Source organism: Hyperolius riggenbachi, chromosome 10, assembly GCF_040937935.1.
Source record: "Hyperolius riggenbachi isolate aHypRig1 chromosome 10, aHypRig1.pri, whole genome shotgun sequence".
NCBI classification, from domain to species: Eukaryota; Metazoa; Chordata; class Amphibia; order Anura; family Hyperoliidae; genus Hyperolius; species Hyperolius riggenbachi.
The window spans coordinates 135,256,915-135,280,228 of NC_090655.1; the positions used below are offsets into that span (position 1 = coordinate 135,256,915).

At 43.9% G+C, this 23,314-nt stretch overlaps 1 protein-coding gene across 7 annotated transcripts in view; it reads right to left on the reverse strand.

The window, feature by feature from the left end:
- CDH23 (cadherin related 23) overlaps positions 1 to 23,314 on the reverse strand; it is a 1,682,716-nt gene that overhangs the window by 1,273,714 nt on the left and 385,688 nt on the right. For all 7 annotated transcript variants that reach the window (XM_068258239.1, XM_068258233.1, XM_068258238.1 and 4 more), the window contains exon 4: positions 14,071 to 14,213. In XM_068258239.1, coding sequence (XP_068114340.1) covers positions 14,071 to 14,213 — 143 coding nt within the window. The remainder of the gene's footprint in view (positions 1 to 14,070; positions 14,214 to 23,314) is intronic.

Below are 23,314 nucleotides of genomic sequence, written 5' to 3' on the forward strand. Positions count from 1 at the left end.
GCTCTTTCCTCCCCAGGCAGCAAAGTCGTGGAATTTTTTGGGGGGTATAAAGCCCTCATTCTGCCTAGGGAATGCAGCGTTTCAGTACTGCTAACATTTCTTAACATAAATAGCAGGTAAAAATAAGTATTTTAATAGGTTTCAGACCTTCTTTAAAGGGGCCCTAAGCAGTGGCTAAAAAATTAAATCTGGACTTACCTGGGGCTTTCTCCAGCCCCCCGTAGCCTGCGAGGTCCCTCAGCATAATCTTCTTCCTTTCCGTGGTCCCCCTGCTGACTCCGGTAATTTGGTGACTTTTGCTGCAGTTGCGCGTCTTCGTGAGAGACCTGCGCATGCATGCATGGTTCAGTCTTTAGAGAACCGCGCATGAGCAAGACTCTTATGGCGACTTGCATGATGACGCTCCAAGGGTGCGCATGTACAACTGCAGTCAAAGTCGCCGGTCTACCGGAGCTGGCAGAGGGACCACGAAAGTGAAGAGGAGGATGCTGGGGGACCTCGCGGCCTATGGGGGGCTGGAGGAAGCCCCAGGTAAGACCAGATTTCATAAAGGGTCCCTTTTAAGTTTGCTCTATAAAATCTAGGTACCCACAGACTGTGTGATCAGTGATTGGTTGTTGAATAAGAGAGCTGATACATGGGCCTTTATGCAATTAGCTTTTTCTCCTGAGTTTTCTGCTAGGTGATATTTTAAAATTTGTCAATAAAATGCCTTTTAAATCACTAGCAAGCAAAAAAACCTCAAAATAATTTTTATAGTACTTTTCACCTACTTTTTTGATACTTTTTCCATTGCAGAATGCTGAAAAGTTATTGTAAATCAAAGATGAAAAATTATCTCTTAGGAGAAAACTCAGGAGAAAAAAAAATTATTGCATATAGGCCATGGCCTGAGCTTATAACATGATAGTCAATGAAATCCTTAAAGCAGAGCTAAACACAAATCCTTTTTTTCACAAGGTCTTTTTTTAACTGACAACAAGATATTTGGGTATGAGATTCTAAATGCCGCAGAAATCAGATCAATGCTTTTTCAATCAGATATCATCTTTCTGCAGTGGACATCTTTATATGGAAATAGGTATGCTGAAATTGAAATCTGCGGAAATACCACATGTCCGAGACTACGTTTTTAAGGAGACTGGGAATCATTGGACCAATCTGAGAATGCAGATTTTTTTTTCTGTGGAAATCAGATTGAAGAAATTTTAGGCCAATGAGAATGCAGAAAATGTCTGCAGAAATCAAATTACTGTGGAAATTTTAGGCCAAATTGATAACTACGGAAAAATTCAGCATTCTCTATGTAGTTTCTGCATAATACCGTACATCCCCCAAAAATAGAGGATTCTGCTAAATTTTATTTTTTTAATTACCTAACTATGTGGAAGTCGGAAAGACACTGTGTGTGCTTATCTGACAGTAGGGCTGCACACTAGGGAACCTTACTACCTCCATAGCTCTTGATGTCACAAACCTAATCTAGATAGCACTTGATTACTAACTCCCTGTTGCTTGGTCTTGGTATTGGTATTGGTATGGCGGGGGGGGGGGGGGGGTTGTTCAGTGAATACGGAACAATGAGATGTACCTGTCCTGGTAATTTGTGTATCCTTTATAAACTTATTTTGAGAAACAACATAATTTCTGTGTTATTGGTATATAATTGCTATGTGGCCGGTTGCGCACCTAAGATTAGCAGCGCATCGCCCCACAGAAACCAGTTTACATATGACCCTGTGCCACGGTGCTAGGCAGGCTAGTGCTAGGCAGGGTGTACATCACTGGGATTCCCGTCACTCTGAGTATGCGCACCACACCGTGCTCCGGTTGTGCACACTTACTGCGTCGCCCTTTGACTTGCATTGCAGCATAATCCATGAGTTAGGCACAGATTATGTGTTACACTGTGTCGTAAGGACATAGGGCAGTATCATGTGGTGGATAGGGATCTTTCAAGTCTCTCCATTTAAATATACAACAAAGATATTGTAATCTTGTTAAGATCTTGTAGTGGCTGCAGGGCCGGGACGACACAGAGACCCGAGAGGCTCCGGCCTCCGAGCGGAAGGTCATCAGGTCAGGATAGGGCGCTTTCAAAGGCATTCCAATCTTCAGGCAGTCCAGAAAAAAAAATCCACAGTCGTGAGAGTCAGAGCTAAGTGAGCGAAGATAAAAAGCTCTTTGCACAGTTGTTCTGAAAGACTGCAACTAATAAGGAGTCATGCATAGTTTAGATTACTAAGATTGGTAGACAGCTCCTTTTTTTTTTTTTTTTAACTCTTATGACTTCTGTCAGTGATGTCATCCAGCTGCTCCCCCAGGAAGCTGCCCAGTCAAGCATGGCTGGCTGATGGAGAATGGAATTCTAATGCAGAAAGGTATGTGTCCTCTATCCTGAACCTGTACTCTGGAAGTAAGGGAGACTGCAGGCTGTAAAGGCTTCTGTACTTCCCCCTACTCCCCTCCACTCCTAGTACTGAAGAGGACCTGAACTTACAGAAATGACACTGCAGTGTCCTAATGTCGTTACAGGTCTCCGCCTTCAATGCCGCCCACTGTGCTTCCTGATTAGTGGAAGCACAGTGGGCGGCATTGAAGACAGAGACCTGTAACGACATGACGCTGCGGCTGCGCTCCACGCTTGGAACGCGGAAATGAGGTGAGTAATTCTTAGCACGCCTCCTGCCACCCCGCACTTCCCGACTATTAGTTATGGAGGGGGAGAGAGGCAGAAGGAGGGGTCCCAGGTGAGGGAGGGGGGGGATATTTCCCCCCTCCCCACCGCTGCCCCCACTGCCCCTCCTAGCGCTGCTTTCACCCTCCTGGGGGCAACTATACTAGCTATACTGGGGCAACTATACTAGCTATACTTAATGGGGGCAACTATACTGGCTCGGGGCAACTATACTAGCTATACTGGGGCATATATACTAGCTATACTTACTGGAGGCAACTATACTGGCTGGGGGCAACTATACTGGCTATACTGGGGGCTACTATACTAGCTATACTTACTTGGGGCAACTATACTGGCTGGGGGCAACTATACTGGCGGGGGGAAACTACACTAGCTATACTTACTGGGGGCAACCATACTAGCTATACTGGCGGGGGGGGCAACTATACTAGCTATACTTACTGGGGGCAACTATACTAGCGGGGGCAACTATACTAGCTATACTGGCAGGGGGCAACTATACTAGCTATACTTACTGGGGGCAACTATACTAGCTAAACTGGCTGGGGGCAACTATACTGGCGGGGGGCAACTAAACTAGCTATACTTACTGGGGGCAACTATACAAGCTATACTGGCTGGGGGCAACTATACAAGCTATACTGGCTGGGGGCAACTATACTGGCGGGGGGCAACTAAACTAGCTATACTTACTGGGGGCAACTATACTAGCTATACTGGCGGTGGGCAACTATACTAGCTATACTGGCTGGGGACAACTATACTAGCTATACTGGCTGGGGGCAACTATACTAGCTATACTTACTGGGGGCAACTATACTAGCTATACTGGCTGGGGGAAACTATACTAGCTAAACTGGGGGCCACTATACTGGGGGCCACTATACTAGCTGTACTGGGGACTACTATACTACCTACACTGGCTCCTGGCGCTACCTAAACTAGGGGGCACATCTCACTACCTAAACTATCTAGGCCAGCCAGCCCAACATCACCACCAGCCAACCAGCCCAGAATCGCTGGCAAAAAGGCCACAGCATCACCCCCAGTCAGGCCAGCATTTACTTCAACCAGCCAGGCACAGCCACAGCATCACCGCCAGCAAGCCCAGCCACAGCATCACCGCCAGTCAGGCCACAGCATCACCGCCAGCCAGCCCAGCCCCAGCATCACCGCCAGCCAGCCCAGCCACAGCATCACCGCCAGTCAGGCCACAGCATCACCGCCAGTCAGGCCACAGCATCACCGCCAGCCAGGCCACAGCATCACTGCCAGGCCTTTCAGTCCACACAGTATTGCCAGCCAGGCACAGCAGCCAGTAGAGGAGAATTCAGAAGCCAGGTGAGAAGTCTACCATATTAAGGGGGCATTCTACCTATTTATGTGAAATGCTGTCTATTTATGTGCCTTATGACTGCTAAATTTGTCTTGTTGGGGGCCTCATGATTGCTGAATTTGTCTTGTTGGGGGCCTCATGATTGCTGAATTTGTCTTGTTGGGGGCCTCATGATTTGTTGGGTGCCTCAAGATTTCTGAATTTGTCTTGTTGGGGGCCTCATGATTGCTGGATTTGTCTTGTTGGGGGCCTCATGATTGCTAACTGTGAGACTATGGGAAAAGCTGAATCATAATCATATGAGACAATAGCCTTAAACCTACTTTTTTAGCTTTTTAAAACAGAAAATAAAACTGGGGGGGAGGGGGTTTCTAAAACAATACATTTTTCAGGAGTAGGATGGATGAAATTGTTTATCTTCACAGTTTATTTTCAACTTGGATTTTCCATAATGTTCACGTATGAGTTAAAATGTTTGTATTTAGTTTAAATTGCTGTTGCCACTTTGCGATAGATAAGTGACTTTTGGGTTGCAGTTTGGGCACTCGGCCTCCAAAAGGTTCTCCACCACTGTCCTAATCTAATGTACCACCATTGGTAAGTTCATGTAAATCTGTCTCCACCCGTGACCACACCCACATTTTGGTCCATGACCACACCCATTTTTCAGCGCAGCCGCACAATGTAGCCCCATTTTTCGGCTAAGCATGCCGCACGTTGTCTTCCTGATTGAGGGGGGGGGGGGGGGGGGTCTGTGGATAATCAGCACCGGGTGCCAAATACCCTAGGTACGCCACTGCTTCCTATATTGGGGGAACCTATACCTCGAGTGATACTGGGGGCCCTATACCTGTACCTGGCTACCTATACAGGGGGCACCTATACCTGGCTACCTAAAACTCATAGCACAAAAAGACTTCAAGTGATCTCCACTACTGATGATTACTGTATGCGTGCCAAATGCAGTCCTGTGGAGCAGCTCACTATATAAACCACCCTGTAAATAGGAACAATAACTACGATGTGGCTGATTGGGGGGGGGGCGCACTTGGGCAGCTCAGCCTCTGTTGGTGGTAGACCTTGTCCCGGCACTGAGTGGCTGGATAGTTTTCTGGTTAAGGGCTTTGCCCTCAGGGCTGGGCCGAGGCAGAGGCTAGAGAGGCACCTGCTTTCGGGCGCAGTGTAGGAGGGGGGCACGACTCACCCAGCTATTATTCCCCTATTGTGTTTGAAGCAGAGAGAAATAAGAGAAGAGGATACATGGCAGTGACAGCAAGCCAAATAGAGATTAAGGTCTGCATTTGACAAGGGTCAGTACCGTACTGTTTAAGATGTCCTTAGGCAAGACTTCCTAACACTGCAGGGTGGCCCCTTGAGCACACTATTAATGGCTGCAGCTGTTGAGTGCTTTGAGTCCAACAGGAGAAAAGTGCTATACATATGTTAGGATTATAGGATTACCAGTATTAATAAATATAAAAAAAGTCAACACATTGGTTTTGTGGTAAAGAAAATGATTTTATGCAACAAGGTTGTTTGGTTTGACAGTTTATTCTAATATGCAATCTTTGCTGAGGCCTTTGCAATATGCTGGTCTGTGTGGTGGGTCTCTTTGGACTGATGGTCACATACTGTTGCCTTGTAGTACTGTATAACCACTAAAGTGTTCATTACTTTAGTAGTTCTAGAATGCATACCAATTCTAGCTGTAACCAGCATCACATAAGCAATTCCAATGCTTGCAGTCAGGGGGCGTAACTAGAAGTCCCCGGGCCCCCCCTGCAAGAATTTGAGTGCCCCCCCCCCGGGCCCGCTCATGGCAGTTTTAGGGGGGCAGGAGGGGTCGCAGCATGAGGGGGGAGCTTGGTAGCACGTCGGTGGGGAGCGCAGAGGGGAGAGCCCGAGGTGAGGGAGGGGGGGGGCGCCCCCCCTCCCCACCGACGTGCTATCAAGCTCTCCCCTCATGCTGCGACCCCTCCTGCCCCCCCCAAAACGACCATGAGCGGGCCCCTGCTTCCCCTATTATTACGCCAGAGCTTGCAGTAAGACTAAAGTCCGTTTGTGCAAGCAGTATTTATGTACAATTACCTTACATTAAACAAATGCTGTTCCAGAGCTCCTAAAATGTAAATGCTCGTTATTGTCACCATCTAATTTCCTGCCCTGAAGGAAGTTGCTGGGTGATTTAGAGAAGCCTCATCTCAGGTGTCGCTATCAGACAACAGCAGCACCATGCCGAGACACTGCTAGAAATCCATCTCAGGCCCCCAGGCACTGCCTGCAGTTATCTCCAGCAATGCCAGACACTCTTTGCTAGGCCTCTATGTATAAAAGTACCATAAACAACCCTATCCCACAGAGCTTTCCTAAATGGCATTTTTGCGAATGCACATCTTTTTCATTTAGCTTTCCCTCATGTAATAAACGACCAAGAAAATGTTTCAGAGGCTCAAACAGAATAAGCCAGGCTGAGTAAAAGATAGAAAAAAATGAACATGAAAAAGTTTGATCCCAAAAGCACACACTGGTCATTTATTTGCTGCCTAAGTTGCATATATTGAGTTTTATCAAGGTGTGAGGGTGGCCATACTCTTGTTAATACAAGGAGATAGGGTTGATTTATCCATTTTTGTCAGTCTTTTGCCCAGAGATGGATTAAGATGAAATGGGGCCCTAGGCATGGTAGTCTCTTTGGCTCCCTCTTATGATCCTTTTGGTAATCTGAGACGGGTCAGAAAAAGTCACAGTTGGGACCCTCGACACTCACTAGGTCCCAGGCACCTGCCTAAGCTGCCTTGTGCATAATCATGCTCTGCTTTTACCCATTACCTATATAAACTAAGCAACTGGCCGTTAAAATAGGAATACAAATAATTGAGAATCGTATTGAAGAAATTAAAAAGGAACTCCAGTGAAAATAATGTAATAAAAAAAGTACTTCATTTTTACAATAATTATGTACAAATGATTTAGTCAGTGTTTGCCCACTGTAAAATCTTTTAAATCCCTGATTTATATTCTGACATTTATCACATGGTGACATTTTTACTGCTGGCAAGTCATGTAGCTGCTGTGTGCTGTTTTAGCAGTTGGAAACAGCTGTAAACCGCTATTTCCCACAATGCAGCAAGGTTCACAGACAGGAAACTGCCAGAAGTACCTCAGTACTCAGAACTTCTTGTGGAAGGGGTTTCACCACAATATCAGTCATACAGCGCCCCCTGATGGTCTGTTTGTGAAAAGGAATAGATTTCTCATGTAAAAGGGGGTATCAGGTACTGATTGGTATTAAGTTCAATTCTTGGTCAGAGTTTCTCTTTAAGTTAACTTAAAGGATATAAAAGGACACAGTTGGAGACACTGGGGGAGCAGGCATGTAATGCACTAATGCCCGACCCGGAAGAGGCTGCCGGAGGGGGGGGGGGGCGAATTTAGGTAGCAAAGGAGGGGGACGGAGGGAAAACAGGGGGAGCTTCCCATCAGAGGTGGCCTTAGAGTACGCGGGGCCTGGGGCGAGTGTCATATGCGGGGCCTAGAGATATATGCTGTGGATACACGTTGTGGAAGCACACACTGTATAGGTTAGATAGGTAGGTGCCTCCAGTATAGGTTAGATAGGTAGGTGCCCCGCAGTATAGATTAGATAGGTAGGTGCCCTGCAGTACAGATTAGATAGGTAGGTTGGTACCCTGCAGTATAGATTAGATAGGTGCCTGCAGTATAGATTAGTTAGATAGGTGCCTGCAGTATAGATTAGACAGGTAGGTGCCCTGCAGTACAGATTAGATAGGTAGGTAGGTACCCTGCAGTATAGATTAGATAGGTGCCTGCAGTATAGATTAGTCAGGTAGGTGCCCCGCAGTATATATTAGATAGGTGCCCCGCAGTATATATTAGATAGGTGCCCCGCAGTATATATTAGATAGGTGCCCCGCAGTATATATTAGATAGGTTGGTGCCCTGCAGTACAGATTAGATAGGTGCCTGCAGTATAGATTAGATAGGTGCACTGCAGTATAGATTAGATAGGTGCCTGCAGTTTAGATTAGACAGGTAGGTGCCTTGCAATACAGATTAGATAGGTAGGTAGGTGCCCTGCAGTACAAATTAGATAGGAAGGTGCCTGCAGTATAGATTAGTTAGGTAGGTACCCCACAGTATATATTAGATAGGTGCCAGCCTGCAGTATTGATTAGGTAGGGTGGTGCCCTGCAGTATAGATTAGATAGGTGTCAGCCTGCAGTATAGATTAGATAGGTGCCAGCCTGCAGTATAGATTAGATAGCAAGGTGACTGCAGTATAGATTAGATGGGTGCCCGCAGTATAGATTAGATGGGTGCCAGCCTGCAGTATAGGTTAGCTAGGTCCCTGCAGTATAGGTTAGATAGGTGCCAGCCTGTAGTATAGATTAGATAGGTGCCAGCCTGCAGTATAGATTAGATAGGTGCCAGCCTGCAGTATAGATTAGATAGGTGCCTGCAGAATAGATTAGATAGGTGCCAGCCTGCAGTATATGTTAGATAGGTCCCTGCAGTATAGATTAGATAGCAGTATAGATTAGATATGTGCCAGCCTGCAGTATATATTAGATAGGTGCCTGCAGTATAGATTAGGTAGGTGCCCCGCAGTATAGATTAGATAGGTACCAGCCCGCAGTATAGGTTAGATAGGTGACAGCCTGCCGTATAGATTAGATAGGTGCCAGTCTGCAGTATAGATTAGATAGGAAGGTGCCTGCAGTATAGATTAGATAGGTGCCAGCCTGCAGTATAGGTTAGATAGGTGCATGCAGTATAGATTAGATAGGTGCCAGCCTGCAGCATAGGTTAGATAGGTAGGTGTCCCGCAGTATAGATTATATAGGTGCCAGCCTGCAGTATAGATTGTATAGGTAGGTGCCCCGCAGTATAGATTATATAGGTAGAAGCCCTGCAGAATAGATTAGATAGGTAAGTGCCCCGCAGTACAGGTTAGATAATGTGGCTGCAGTGCTGGGGAGAGCGGGCATAGTTGTTAAAACTCACGTGTCTTCACGGATGCCCACAGCTACCATCTAGTTCCTCTCCCAGCATCTGTGTATTGGTAACAGTGCCCTCCTGTGGTGACATGCGGTCACGTCATCCCAGGGGGCGCTGTTACCAATACACAGATACTGGGAGAGGAAATAGATAGTGGCTGTGAGCATCCGTGAAGACACGTGAGTTTTAACAACTATGCCCGCTCTCCCCAGCACTGCAGAGGGTGCGGGGCCTCCTCAGGCGCGGGGCCTGGGGCGATTGCCCCACTTGCCACCCCCAAAGGCCGGCTCTGCTTCCCATACATAACTGCTCCCCCTCCCCCATTTTTCTGTATTCAGCTCTGGTATCCTTTAAAGGACAACTGAACTGAAAGGGATATGACATCTATTTCATTTTATAATAATCCAAACATTTGTATAGCGCTTTTCTCCTGTCGTGATCTAGAGCTGCAGCCACTGGGACACGCTCAAGAGGCCACCCAGCAGTGTTAGGAAGTCTTGCCTTGAACTTCTTACTGAATAGGTGATGACCCTTGGCAGGATTCAAACCCTTGGTCTCCCATATCAAGGGCGGTGCCTCTAACTCTGCGGATCGTTCAGAAACAGCTTCATCAGTCTGCAGACAGACTGTACACTCGCACTACTGTTGAGAGAACGACCGCCCAGCGGGAGGGTCTGACGGACCCGTCGTTCTCTGTAGTAGTGCGTGTTTACGCACCTTACAGTTTGACTGGATTAGCCAAATGCTTGTTTCAGGTGTATCATCCAGACTCTAGAGGTGCCTAAAAGATCAGCAAGACTGCCAGGCAGGCAGGTATTGTTTTAAAAGAAATAAATATGGCAGTTTCAATTTCCCTTTCTGTTCAGGTGTCCTTAAATTAGGAACTTTTAAATTCTGATGTATTTATTTTTTACTTGGAAAGCGCTGAAAAGTTATTTTGGTCAATTTCCCACTGCATGCAGTTTGCAAGCCAAAAATCAATAAGACAATCATGTAATGTCATGTAAATAGAGGGGCTAGATTTATCAAAACATTACCAACAGTTTTTTCTTTAACAGTTCTAACCAGCAGGGTTGATAAAAACGTTTTAAATCCTACGTAACAGTGGCAGTTTAGTGTGAATTTCTACAGCTGCACAGTTAAGAAAAGTGCAAATCCATCCCTAAACTGTCGTAGATTAAGAAGTGCTGAATAGCAGTTCTACAGATAGTGCAGGGTAGGCATGATTTGTGAGGTGCTCCTCCCCTCTGCTGAATTACTCCTCAGAGCCTGCCAGTATCAATACAGCATATGTATTGGTTACCTCAGCAACAGCAATTTCCCTCACACACTGCACTGTCTGAAAGTCCTTCCTATCTCCTCCTATTTTACAACAGTTTTACAAGCAAACTGCACTATCTAGTTATTTCTCAAGATGTCCGAGACAGTTCTGCACAGATTTCTAAAAACCTACCAATATTTTGTCTCAGACATTCTTGATAAATGTCCCCCACAGGATCAGCAGGAGAGTCAGGCAACTAGTATTTTAAAAGGAAAAATCCACATCCTTCTCAGTTTAGGTTCCCTTTAAGATGTCTGAGACAGTTCTGCATGGGTTTTAAAAAAAAACTACCAATATTTGGTCTCAGACACTCTTGATAAATGTTCCCTACAGTTAAGAAAAGTGCAAATCCATTCCTAAACTAAGCAGATTAAGTAGTGCTTAATAGCACTTATACAGATTGTGCAGTGCAGGCTAGATGTGATTTGTGAAGAGCCCCTCTCCCCTGCTGAATTCCATAGAGTCGCCTGCAGCCTGGTGTCCTGTGAAGGTGTTTCCTTCCAGTGCTGGGCATAGATTCTCTCTCCTAGTCTCCTGTATTCCTCAGAGTCCCCTCCTTAGATTTTGTTTCAGACACTTTTGATAAATGTCCCCCCTTAAAGAGACACTGAAGCGAAAAAAAAATATGATATAATGAATTGGTTGTGTACTATGAATAATTACTAGAAGATTAGCAGCAAAGAAAATATTCTAATACTTTTATTTTCAGGTATATAGTGTTTTTTCTAACATTGCATTATCCTATAATATGTGCAGATTACACAACACTCAGCATTCAAAATGAGTCTTTCAGAGCAGTCTGTGAAGTAATGACATCTCCTCTGCCAGAGGAAAAGTAAACAGTTCAATTACAGTTGAGATAATAAAAGTCAGATAACAGCCCTCTCCACGACCAAGTTAGTCGGAGAGCTTAATAGCTTTTTTTGCATAGAGATAACAACTGGAGTTTCTCAACTCTTCCTGTACTGGAAACAATTAGACTGATGTATCTGATCTTAATGTTTTTTTTCTTAGCTGTACTACACATACAAATCATAATATCATCATTTTTTTTCCGCTTCAGTGTCTCTTTAAGGTATGTGTGAGATATGAGAAAGATAAGGGGAAAACAAAATCGAATACTGCAAATTCCTAAGCTTATTTTTTTAAGCTAGAATACATTAGATAATACATGATATATTTATTTACATTAAATCTTGTGAGTTAACCTAAAATCTACTGTAAATAATATATTTATGCTATTATAACTTATCTTTTCTGTATCAGTACAGCAGATGTATTGGTTTCCTCAGCAACAGTAATTTCTCTTACACACTGCACTGTCTGAGAAACCTTCCTAACTCCTCCAATTTTACAACAGGTTAAAACGGAAACAGCACTATGTAGTGATTTCTTAAGATGTCGGAGACAGTTCTGCATGGATTTCTAAAAACCTACCAATATTTTGTCTTAGCCACTCTTGATAAATATCCCCCACTATCACCTTCTATCATAAAAAGTAAAGGGTTGGAAAGGCATCACACTGAGGTTTTCCTACATAATGGAAAATCTATGTCTAGTAGTGACTAGCTTGTCACAAAAATACTCCTTGCCTCCTGGCAACAGCATTTCCTGAAGAGCAGTTGCAAAGTCTAACTGACAAAACAGTGTGCAAGTGAGTAGGGAGGTCGCTGGTATCTTATTATTTTGGCAGTTAAACTGCTGTTCAGGAAATGCTGTTGAAAACAAAGAAAACCCTGAGAATCCCCCATGAGGAGAGGGACTGGCCCAAAACCTGTTGGTTCAGTCAGATTTTAACTGCCTACTTTTTTGCGATAGTGGTCTATTAAACCACTTGACTGGCTGTCATGCTAACCCTCTGCCTCTAATACTTTTAGCTATATACACTCAACAAGCATGCAGCATATCAGGCATTTCTGACATTATTGTCAGATCTGACAAGATTAACTGCATGCTTGTTTTTGGTTTTAGACACTACTGCAGCCAAATAGACCAGCAGGGCTTCCAGTAAACTGGTATTACTTAAAAATAAATAAATATGGCAGCCTCCATATACCTCTCACTACAGTTGTCCTATAAGCCTGGAGTGGAAACGTAATGCCTCAATTTGTGTTGTAATTAATATTTTCCATCACTTCCTCCATTTTTGTTTTTTTTTATAAATTGTATTGCAGCAACAGGTATCTTCAGGCACTGACTGTGTTGGAAATTACAAAGTGAAGCTTGCTGATGCACTTTTAATGACCTAAGCTCATGGACTCTACCATCTTCTCTTTGGGTACCATTATTATTCAAAGTACAAGTAGCCTCTTGGTTTTGCTGACCACTCATAATGAAGCTGGAGGGAAGCCCAATCACTCTCTCTGTGACTGCTCGTCATTACAGGTTGTGAATAGAGGAGACACTGGAGGACATTTATCAAGAATGCGGAGCCAAAATATTGGTTGTTTTTTAGAAATCCGTGCAGAACTCTGACATATTAAGAAATAACTAGGTAGTGCAGTTTTGTTCTAAAACTGTTGTAAAATAGGAGGAGCTAGGAAGAAATTGAAGGAAATTGTTGTTGCTGAGGTATCCAATACATCTGCTGTCAGTAGGCTCTGAGTGAGGGGGAGCCCTTCACAAATCATGCATAGGCTGCACTGCTGCACAAGTTGTAGAACTGCTATTAAGCACTTCTTAATCTGACACAGTTTAGGGATGGATTTGCACTTTTCTTAACTGTAATGCAGTTCTAGAAATCCATGCTAAACTGCTGCTATTATGTAGGATTTGATAAGTTTCTTATCATGCAGAACAGTTCCTCTGTTGGTTAGAACAATTTAAGAAGAAAAAACTCGGCAATGCTTTGATAAATCTGACCCTGTGACCCACAAGACAATTATTGACCTAACAAGGGGAAGTTATTTGTAATCAGATATACTGTATATACTTGCATATAAGCCTATTTGTTCAGCACTAAAAACGTGCTGAAAAGTCACCCCTTCGCCTTATATGCGAGTCAGTGGCACAGAACGGATGGTGGAGCAGGTTTTGTTACTGGCAGAGGAGCGTAGCGATTGTGTACTACTAATCCAGCCCTTGCTAGCTGGTTCCCCTGCTGTGTCTGTTCCCCCAATCCCCTGCAACCTGGTGAGCAGAGTGTGCTGCTCAAGACTACCTGTGTCCCCTGTATTTTGGAGTAGAGTGGGCAGCAGCGTCAGCTGTGCAATGATCATGGATTCTTCCTCTGTGGCAATCCCTGTCTCAGATCTATGATGCCATCTAGTGGTGTCTTAAGACACAGCTGTATCATCCTTGGGGCACATCTGGCTATGGGGAAAGGGGCTGGCTCATACTGGGGACACATCTGGCTACTCGGGAGGAGGCTTATATGCGAGTAATTTTTTCTGCTTTCTGAGGGAAAAGTTGGTACCTCGGCTTATATGGGGGTTGGCTTATATGCGAGTATATACAGAACTTATTGACCACATTTAGCACAGATAAGGCTACATAAACTAGCTTCATGATGACATTTCGATAAACCTTCATGATGACATTTCGATAAACCTTTGCAAAAAGGAAATTTAACAAAATGGTTGTGAAATGTCAATGTGAACTTCTATAAATGCAGAAAATGGGCCTGTTCTGAGTAATCCCACACTTCCATTCCTGCTACAATGTAAATGTTTAAGCCAAATGTAAAAGCCATACCTCTCGATCCAGGGGTTGTCTTAGCCAGACCACGCCATTGTCACTCTGCACAGCGAAAAACATTTGGGCTTCATCGCCCACAACCCCAAACACTAAGGTATCTCCATCATAGTCCTGAGCAAGCAGCTGCGTAATTGATGTACCTGAAAGACACATTTGGGATTTCCTTATTTATACAATCACAGATCACATTAACACTGTGTGCGTTATTGAGCATAGACAGTAATTGATTAGACTGTATGAACTACTAACCACACTTTAAAACAAAACCATTAGCCTGCATACACAGTAAGAGTCAGAAATGCAAAATCAAAAATTGACTAAGGCATTGCAAAGATACTCTTAAGCCACATCTACACCATACAATTTTTTGTCTGATTAGATTCGATTAATTGATTCAATTCAATCCATGTCCAATCGGGATTAGTTTCGAATTTCGATCGGACATGTCAGATTGCATTGAATCGAATCAATTAAATCGAATCAGACAAAAAATTGTATGGTGTAGATGGGGCTTTATGGATTACATCATGGGACCCTTGATTAGACTTAAAGGACAACTGTAGTAAGAGGCATATGGAGGCAGGGGCGGAGCTAGGGGGGGTCGGGGTAGGACGGATGCCCCCGGGCGCTAGGGTCCCCAAGGGCGCCCCCAGCTCAGGTGCAGTGTTTTTTTTTTTTATCGATACGCGCTGCTAGGCAGCGCTCACCGCCAGCCGGCCCGGAATCCGGATATCCCCATCCGCAGTCAGCGGGTGATGTCACTGACGTCACACGTCATGGATGGTCACCCGCCGCACCGCGTCCATATAGAAGTGGAACGCTGCGCAGAGCGGCAAGTCAGCACAGAAGAGGAGGTGCCGCCAGCCAGCGAGCCAGCCCAGCCCGGTGCATGCGTGGAGCCCCCAGGTGAGCCAGCCACCCGGACATTACTTCTGGAGGGGAGAGCGAGCGAACAGCTCTCCCTCCACTGCGCTGCTCCCCTCCTGCTGGGGGGCACACCTGACTACCTATTCTGGGCACATATACCCCCTGGCTACCTATATACCGGGCACATATACCCCCTGGCTACCTATATACCGGACACATATACCCCCTGGCTATCTATATACCGGGCACATATACCCCCGGCTACCTATATACTGGGCACATATACCCCCTGGCTACCTATATACCGGGCACATATACCCCCTGGCTACCTATATACCGGGCACATATACCCCCTGGCTACCTATATACCGGGCACATATACCCCCTGGCTACCCATACACTGGGCACATATACCCCCTGGCTACCCATATACTGGGCACATATACCCCCTGGCTACACATATACTGGGCACATATACCCCCTGACTACATACACTGGGCACATATACCCCCTGGCTACCTATATACTGGGCACATATACCCCCTGGCTACCTATATACTGGGCACATATACCCCCTGGCTACATATACTGGGCACATATACCCCCTGGCTACATATACTGGGCACATGTACCCCCTGACTACATATACTGGGCACATATACCCCCTGGCTACACATATACTGGGCACATATACCCCCTGGCTACACATATACTGGGCACATATACCCCCTGACTACATACACTGGGCACATATACCCCCTGGCTACCTATATACTGGGCACATATACCCCCTGGCTACCTATATACTGGGCACATATACCCCCTGGCTACATATACTGGGCACATATACCCCCTGACTACATATACTGGGCACATATACCCCCTGACTACATATACTGGGCACATATACCCCCTGACTACATATACTGGGCACATATACCCCCTGACTACATATACTGGGCACATATACCCCTGGTTACATATACTGGGCACATATACCCCTGGCTACCTGTTCTGTGGACATCTCTACCCCTGGCTACCTGTTCTGGGGACATCTATACCGCTGGCCACCTATTCTGGGGACATCTATACCGCTGGCCACCTATTCTGGGGACATCTATACTGCTGGCCACCTATTCTGGGGACACCTATAGACCTGGGGCTACCTATTTTTGGGGAACCACTGCTGTCAGATTGAGTGTATTTGGGGGAACTGCTGCCAGGTGAGAGGTGTCTACCATATTAAGGGGGCATCTGCCTATTTATGTGAAATGCTGTCTATTTATGTGCCTCATGACTGCTGAATTTGTCTTGTTGGGGGCCTCATGGTTACTGAATTTGTCTTGTTTGGGGCCTCATGATTGCTGAGTTGGTCATGTTGGGGGCCTCATGATTGCTCAATTTGTCTTGATGGGGGGGCTCATGATTGCTCAATTTGTCTTGGAACATGCTGTAAGGTACATACTGAGGGAGAGTGGGTGAGCGTGAGCCTGCTAACTTCCTGCACATTTGGCTCCACCCATAACCACGCCCACATTTAATATGTGGCCACGCCTTTTTTGTGGCGCTGCGCGCGCGCCGCACCCTTCACCTTAGGGGGCGCATTAATAGTCTTTGTCCCCGGGCGCTGAAAGCCCTAGCTACGCCTCTGTATGGAGGCTGCCATATTGGTTTCCTTTTAAGCAATACCAGTTGCATGGCAACCCTGCTGCAGGGAGTGGCAGAAACCGCACAGAGGGGCCCAAGAGAACATAATGAATAGAATGGTATGCTTTTTATTGTAAGAATTTTAGAGTACAGATTCTCTTTAAAACACAATTTTGTTTAAAAAAAAAATCTTCAAAGTGGTTTCATTTTTTTTTCTTTCTTCCTATTCTTAGCGGTTAGCCCTTTGTTAAAAAAATGCTTTAGTTGCCTCACATTTTATGCAATCATTTTGTTAAAGCTTAAAGGGAAGGTCCAAGCAAAAAAAAAAAATGAGTTTCACTTACCTGGGGCTTCTACCAGCCCTATGCAGCCATCCTGTGCCCTCGTAGTCACTCACTGCTGCTCCAGTCCCCCGCTGGCAGCTTTCTGACCTCGGAGGTCAGGGCCGAATTGCGTACATTTTTACACATTCCCGCTAGTGCAGGAACATTAACACATACATTTTTACGCGTTAGTGGTGCAACGCGTACATTTTTGTTCCTGAACTAGCTAGAATGCGTAAAAATGTATGCAATGTGGCCCTGACCTCCGAGGTCAGAAAGCTGCCAGCGGGGGACTGGAGCAGCAGTGAGTGACTACGAGGGCACAGGATGGCTACATGGGGCTGGTAGAAGCCCCAAGTAAGTGAAACTCATTTTTTTTTTTTTTGCTTGGACCTTCCCTTTAAGGTCTGCACTTTAACTGCATCTGAGTTGTTCATTGAGGTAATATGTACAGAACCAAAATTTGAAAAAAAAAGTTATTTGCAGGTTTTTCAGAAGACTGTATAAGTATATATATATATATATATATATATATATATATATATATATATATATATATATATATATACTTTCTAAACTCTTAATATTATACAAATATTTTATTAATATACTAATAAATTAAGACACTTGCACACTATTTTGTCAGACTTTGCAACTGCTGTTCAGTAAATGCTGTTGAAAACAAAAACACCTAGAGAAACCCCCATGAAGAGATGAACTAGCCCAAAACCTGTCGGTTCTGTCAGATTTTAACTGCCTACTTGTTTCGCGATAGTGGTCCTTTAACTGTTGTATTATTTATTTTGTATAGTTATGCCTTGTATTGTGTTGTGTTGACAGCGCCACGGAAGATGCTGGCGCTATATAAATCAATAATAATCACAACCTTTACATACAACTAGCTGGTAGGGCTTTGCTGTGCTGTGCAGTGCAGGTATGGTCGTGTCATCTTTCTAGATGTTGCATGAGCAATCCTGCCACATGCACAAACCATCCAAGTTGTCATTCAAGCAGCTAGTCACATTGGCCAATCACAGCGGGGAAGAGAAGGATGGGGCATGTTCAGGGCAGATAGACACACACACATACCGTATACAGCAGACTGCTTGGAAATTATGAGCGATAATACAACGTTCCTAAATGTAATCCACCATTTCTAAGTAATGCAGTTAAATTATCTCTAAATCTCCATAATCTAATGTCTCCAGCATTTGATTTAAAATAATTCTATGCATAGTCGTTCCTTATCTCTAGCACATCCTTTGTATTGTACACCTGCACCTGATCACTAAGCTGAGAGACTTGCAAAACTATGTGCTTGTTGGCAGGTAGAAAAATTAACATTTATTTCAGCACATCTACGAGTAACAATGTATAAACATACATTAAGTTAATTTCTCCATTAACAGCAGAAAAGTGTTTTAGGTTACACTAAATATAATGCACAATTTATAGCTACTAAATTGAACGTAGTCTATATGTAATGTGCTGATTGCTATAGAAACATTTGTTTCTTAAATGGTCTGAGAGCTCATGCACATACTACACCTTTATCAAAGCAGAAAGTTTAATGCCAGAAATGTATTCATTGCAGTTTTAGCAAGCAGTAATATCTTAAAAGCCCAAGTACCAAACGTTTTTTTTTGTTCACAGTGGACAAAGAGGTTATACGTTTTCCTAGGTTTCGAAGTGAATTTAAGGCTAGATGCACACAAAGGGCTTGATTCACGATACGGTGATAACGGATATCACGGCCGTGCCAGCGTTTTGCATTGGTAACATTTTTGCGTGCAATCGTGCATTCTCACACAATCGTGAATTTTTGCACACAATTTCCAAACAAAAATTTGTGTTTGTGGGTGAAAATTCATGAATGTGCGCGAAAACGTTACATGCGTTATAACGACCGTGATATCAGTTATCACGGTTTAGAGAATCAAGCCCATAGTGTGGTGCGATTTGCGAGAGGCAGAAGAGCCTACTGTAACATCTCACCATTGCATGCAGATTGCGCCGACAGCCCGCCCCTTGAACATGTACTTCACTGATGTTTGTAGGTTCATGGAGGGTGAAGTTTAGGGTGCCAGGACATCTGTGCCTATAGGCTCCTGTGATGTAAATTTGGGCCTGAGCGCAGGGTATCACTTTTATACATAAATCACTTTAATTGGTATAGTTTATCTAACCTTTCTTGTAATGCAGACTTTCCATCCCTTTGATTAATTTAGCTGTCTATCTATGTACCTGTTCTAGTATGTTAATGATGTGGCCTTACAAGTTATTTATGCAGAGGTAGCAGGAGTAGTACCTTGGGATTTTATTTCCCATTTCACGCATACTAGAATTATATTTGCTTTAGCTGCTGCTGCTTGGCATTGAATACAGGTGTTTAATTTGTTAACCAGTATTCTCAAATCCTTCTGCAAGTCTGATGTTCCAGCTGTAAGTAATTTATCATCTGTTTAATTCTACCATTGGCATGTCCAAGGTACAAGACCTTACATTTATTTACATTAAATTTCAACTGCCATCTGTCTGTCCATATAGTCAGGCTGTTGATATCCTGTTGTGAAATGTCACTATCCTGCTTAGTGTTTATAATTCTGCATACTTTAGCATCATCTACAAAGATGGTAACATTGCTCTGTATTCCATCTGCTAGGTCATTAACAGATTGAAAAAGGATTTGACCTAGTACTGACCCTTGCAGGACACCACTGCTAACAGTTTCCCCATTTTAAATATGACATGTTTACCACCACTCTTTGCCTTCTGTCCTTTAACCAGTTCTCTATCCACATACACACATTTTCTCCTAGTCATTGTATCCTCAGCCTCTGCGCCAGCCTTGTGTGGAACAGGGTCAAAAGCCATTGCAAAGTCCAAGTACACTACATCTATAGCTTCCCCAAGATCTAAATGTGCGTTCACCACTTTATCAAAACTGACCACGTTGGTGAGACAAGACCTGTCTTTTATAAACCCATGTTGATGAGCTAATGAGTGAATACTGCAAATAACCTCAAATGGTTCTAGTCCTAGTCTATTTAAAATGAAGATTCCTCGACATGGGATTAAAAATACAATAAAAGTATTTAAAAAGTGTAAGTTCAAAAGGATACACATGACCATGTTTAATGAGGCTGAGGCAAAGAATAATAATAATAATAGCAACGATTTGTAAGTTAAGAAACAGATGTTAATGGGCTGCGTGATGCTGGCCCCGCTACAATCAGCACAAATAAATATTCCCTCACGTTTGGTTAGTGCTACATTTGTGCTCCTTTGTGCTGCAAAAATTAAGATTTGTGCTGCTTTCATTTTGAAGATAATGGCACTTATTTACAAAACAATACCATCCCCCAGCCCCAATACAACAACCTACAGACATGAAACCAGAATGAGTGGGTAGTGCTGTGCATGTGCTCATTTCTGCTACAAAAATAATCTTTCTATCTTTTATAGTTTTTGGAGATATTCACGTTTTTATAAAGGTCAAACGTTCACTCAGGTTTACTCAGCCTTTTCAATGTTGTAGTGGGGCTAAGTGAACTTTTGACCTTTCTAAAAATGTGAATCTCTCAAAAACTATACTGTGGTAGGTAGAGTGAAAGGTAGTCTGTAACTGATCAAGCAGGGAGTTAGCAGATACATAATGGCTTAGTTCACAATGTGTTTAAGTAATGTGGATGCAAATGGGAGAAGTGACACAGGGCGGTAGTTGGCAAGTGCAGTGGGATCTAGAGATTTTTTTTTTTAGTTGGTGGTGTCACAAAGGCCCTTTTGAGTAGGGACGGAAAGACGCCAGTGGTAACTGCGGCTTGGAACGCAGAGTGGGACATGCCGTGGGACTGTTTTAAGAAGATGCCTGCGAGGTAAGTTTAAACCCCCCCTCGCACACCCACTCAGGTTCTTTAATCACTTGAGGACCGCAGTGGTAGACCCCCCTAACCTAACGACCAGGCCATTTTTTACAATACAGGGCTGTACAGCTCGGTTAGGGTGGTGCACAGCCCTACAACAACCACCACGCAAATGAATTTTTCCTCCTTTTAGTGTCGTTAATAAGACACTATGCAGGAGGCATCTGATTTTTTTTTAATTGAATTAAGGGAGGTTTTTTCCTCCCTCCGACCTCCCTCTCCCTCCCTCCCCCCTGTGCCGTCCTAATCGCCATTGGATGGCGATCAGCAATGCTCCCCGCCTCTCATAGGCATCAGCCTATGAGAGGCCACACAGCCCAGTGTCCCTCATACACCGCTGCAGGAGATAGCAGCGCTGTACAGTTGTAAACAAAGGGGAATAGTTTCCGCTGTCGGATTGCAACAGTCTATTAGCTGCGATCTAGTAGGCCAATCACGGAGCGGAGCTCCGTGAACCGGCTGGGAACGATCGCATGCATTCCCTGCCAAACTGCAGCTCCAGGACTTGATGCCAATTGGCGTTAGGCGGTCCTAGGGCTGCCACCACTGTCACACCCATCAGCGCGACGCGGTCGTTAATAGTTAATTACATGGATGAAATCTGAATGAAACTCATTCAGATTTCATCCGGTGAGCATCCCTCGATGTTAGTACAGGCACGAAGGATGACAGCTACAGAATGAGATGGGAGGGAATAGGATCCAAAGAAAAGGTGGTTAGATGGGATTTGGAGACTATAGCGGAGAGAGAAAGATAAGGGAGTAGAGAGAAGGCTAATACAGAACAGTTGATGAGAGATGTGGAGATGGAATTTGTGGGCAAAATGGAAAAGCGACTTCGGATTTTGTAAATTTTATCAGTGAAGTTGAGTAAGTTATGGTCAGAGAGAGGGAGCGGAGCATTAGTAAAATCAGTAATAAAAACAGAGATGAGTAATTATGAGGTCAAGCGTATAGCCATCAGTGTGAGTTGGAGCAGTGGACCACTGAGACAGGAATTGTGAGTGATAGAAGTTTGGTGGTGGGGATTTCAGATGACAGGAGCTGGAGAAGCCATGCAGCATAGTGATCTAAGAAAACTGAAACAGCACCCAAAGAGTGGTAGATAACTGCACTTTGGAGGTTAGAGGGAGAGTATAGTCGGACTGCATGGACTCCAAAGGATGGTAGAGAAACAGAAGGAATAGGAGTGAGTTGCTTAAAGAGACACTGAAGCGAAAAAAAAAAAAGATATAATGAATTGGTTGTGTACTATGCAAATGGCAGCTGGAAAAGTGGCAGGACATCTTACAAACGGAAATTTCTCAGGAAGATTGGGAAATTGCATTAAGATCTATGAAAAAGTCATCCCATTGTGTTGCTCACCACGAAGGTCTGATTAAAAACCTTTGGAATTGGTATATGACACCAGAGAAAATTTCGAAATTTGATAATTCCTCTTCCCCCTTGTGCTGGAGAGGATGTAATCAGACTGGTTCACAGCATCATATCTTCTACAGTTGTCCTAAACTACAAAATCTCTGGAATGAAGTAGAACAATTCCTAAAACAACTCCCTATGTCTCTAGAACACCTACCCCCCGAAATGGTCATGTTCCACATTGGTACTATATTAATACCTCCACAAGAGAGATTAATATTGAACCATATACTTATAGCTATAAGATACTTCATAGTCCTCAACTGGAAATCCCACAATGTTCCTAATATGAATGAAATATTGAGAACAGTGGAATCAAATCTTTTAGCTGAAAAGTCCTGGGCAATAGGAAATGGTAGCCTGAACGCCTTCATGAAGCCCACATATGGCCCACAGTTTACAAATCCTCTAAACTAATGAATTTCTGAACTCATCTGAACACATATATACACCCTCCACCCCCCTCCCCCCTCACACACATATATCTACTCTAACATACCCAGTATGTACAGTTAGTGCCTGGTAATATGATTATGTAAAGGTTAAGATCATGATGTGTACACCTTGTACACCCTCCTTCTCTCATACCTCATTTCACTTTGGAGCTATTTGGGACTATAGCCACAACATTGATTGTGGCTAACTTGTATATAGTTTTAGGAAATAGCGACATATTTGCTATCCAAAAGACTGATTATCTTTTTCTTAAGAGAGAAACATACACTACTATATCATTATACAGTTTTAGGGTTTAAGGTTTAAGATCTAATAGATACTACACTAAAAATATAAGTCAAGATAACTACCACATATACACTTCTAACTGAAATTTAGCAGTCAAGCTTCATATCTTCTTAGTTAACTGCCCTTTAGGAATCTCAACAGGGAGACTAGAATCCCCCAATCTATGAAAAGCTCACCCCATGTTCTCGACACACAGAAGGAAGAATACTATAGAAAGAGTTCATTGAGCCTATAACAGTAATTAAAGAGAGTCCCTTTGAATTCTTCACCAAACACTCTTCAATACAACAAACCCAGACCAAATTAGACACACAGCAAC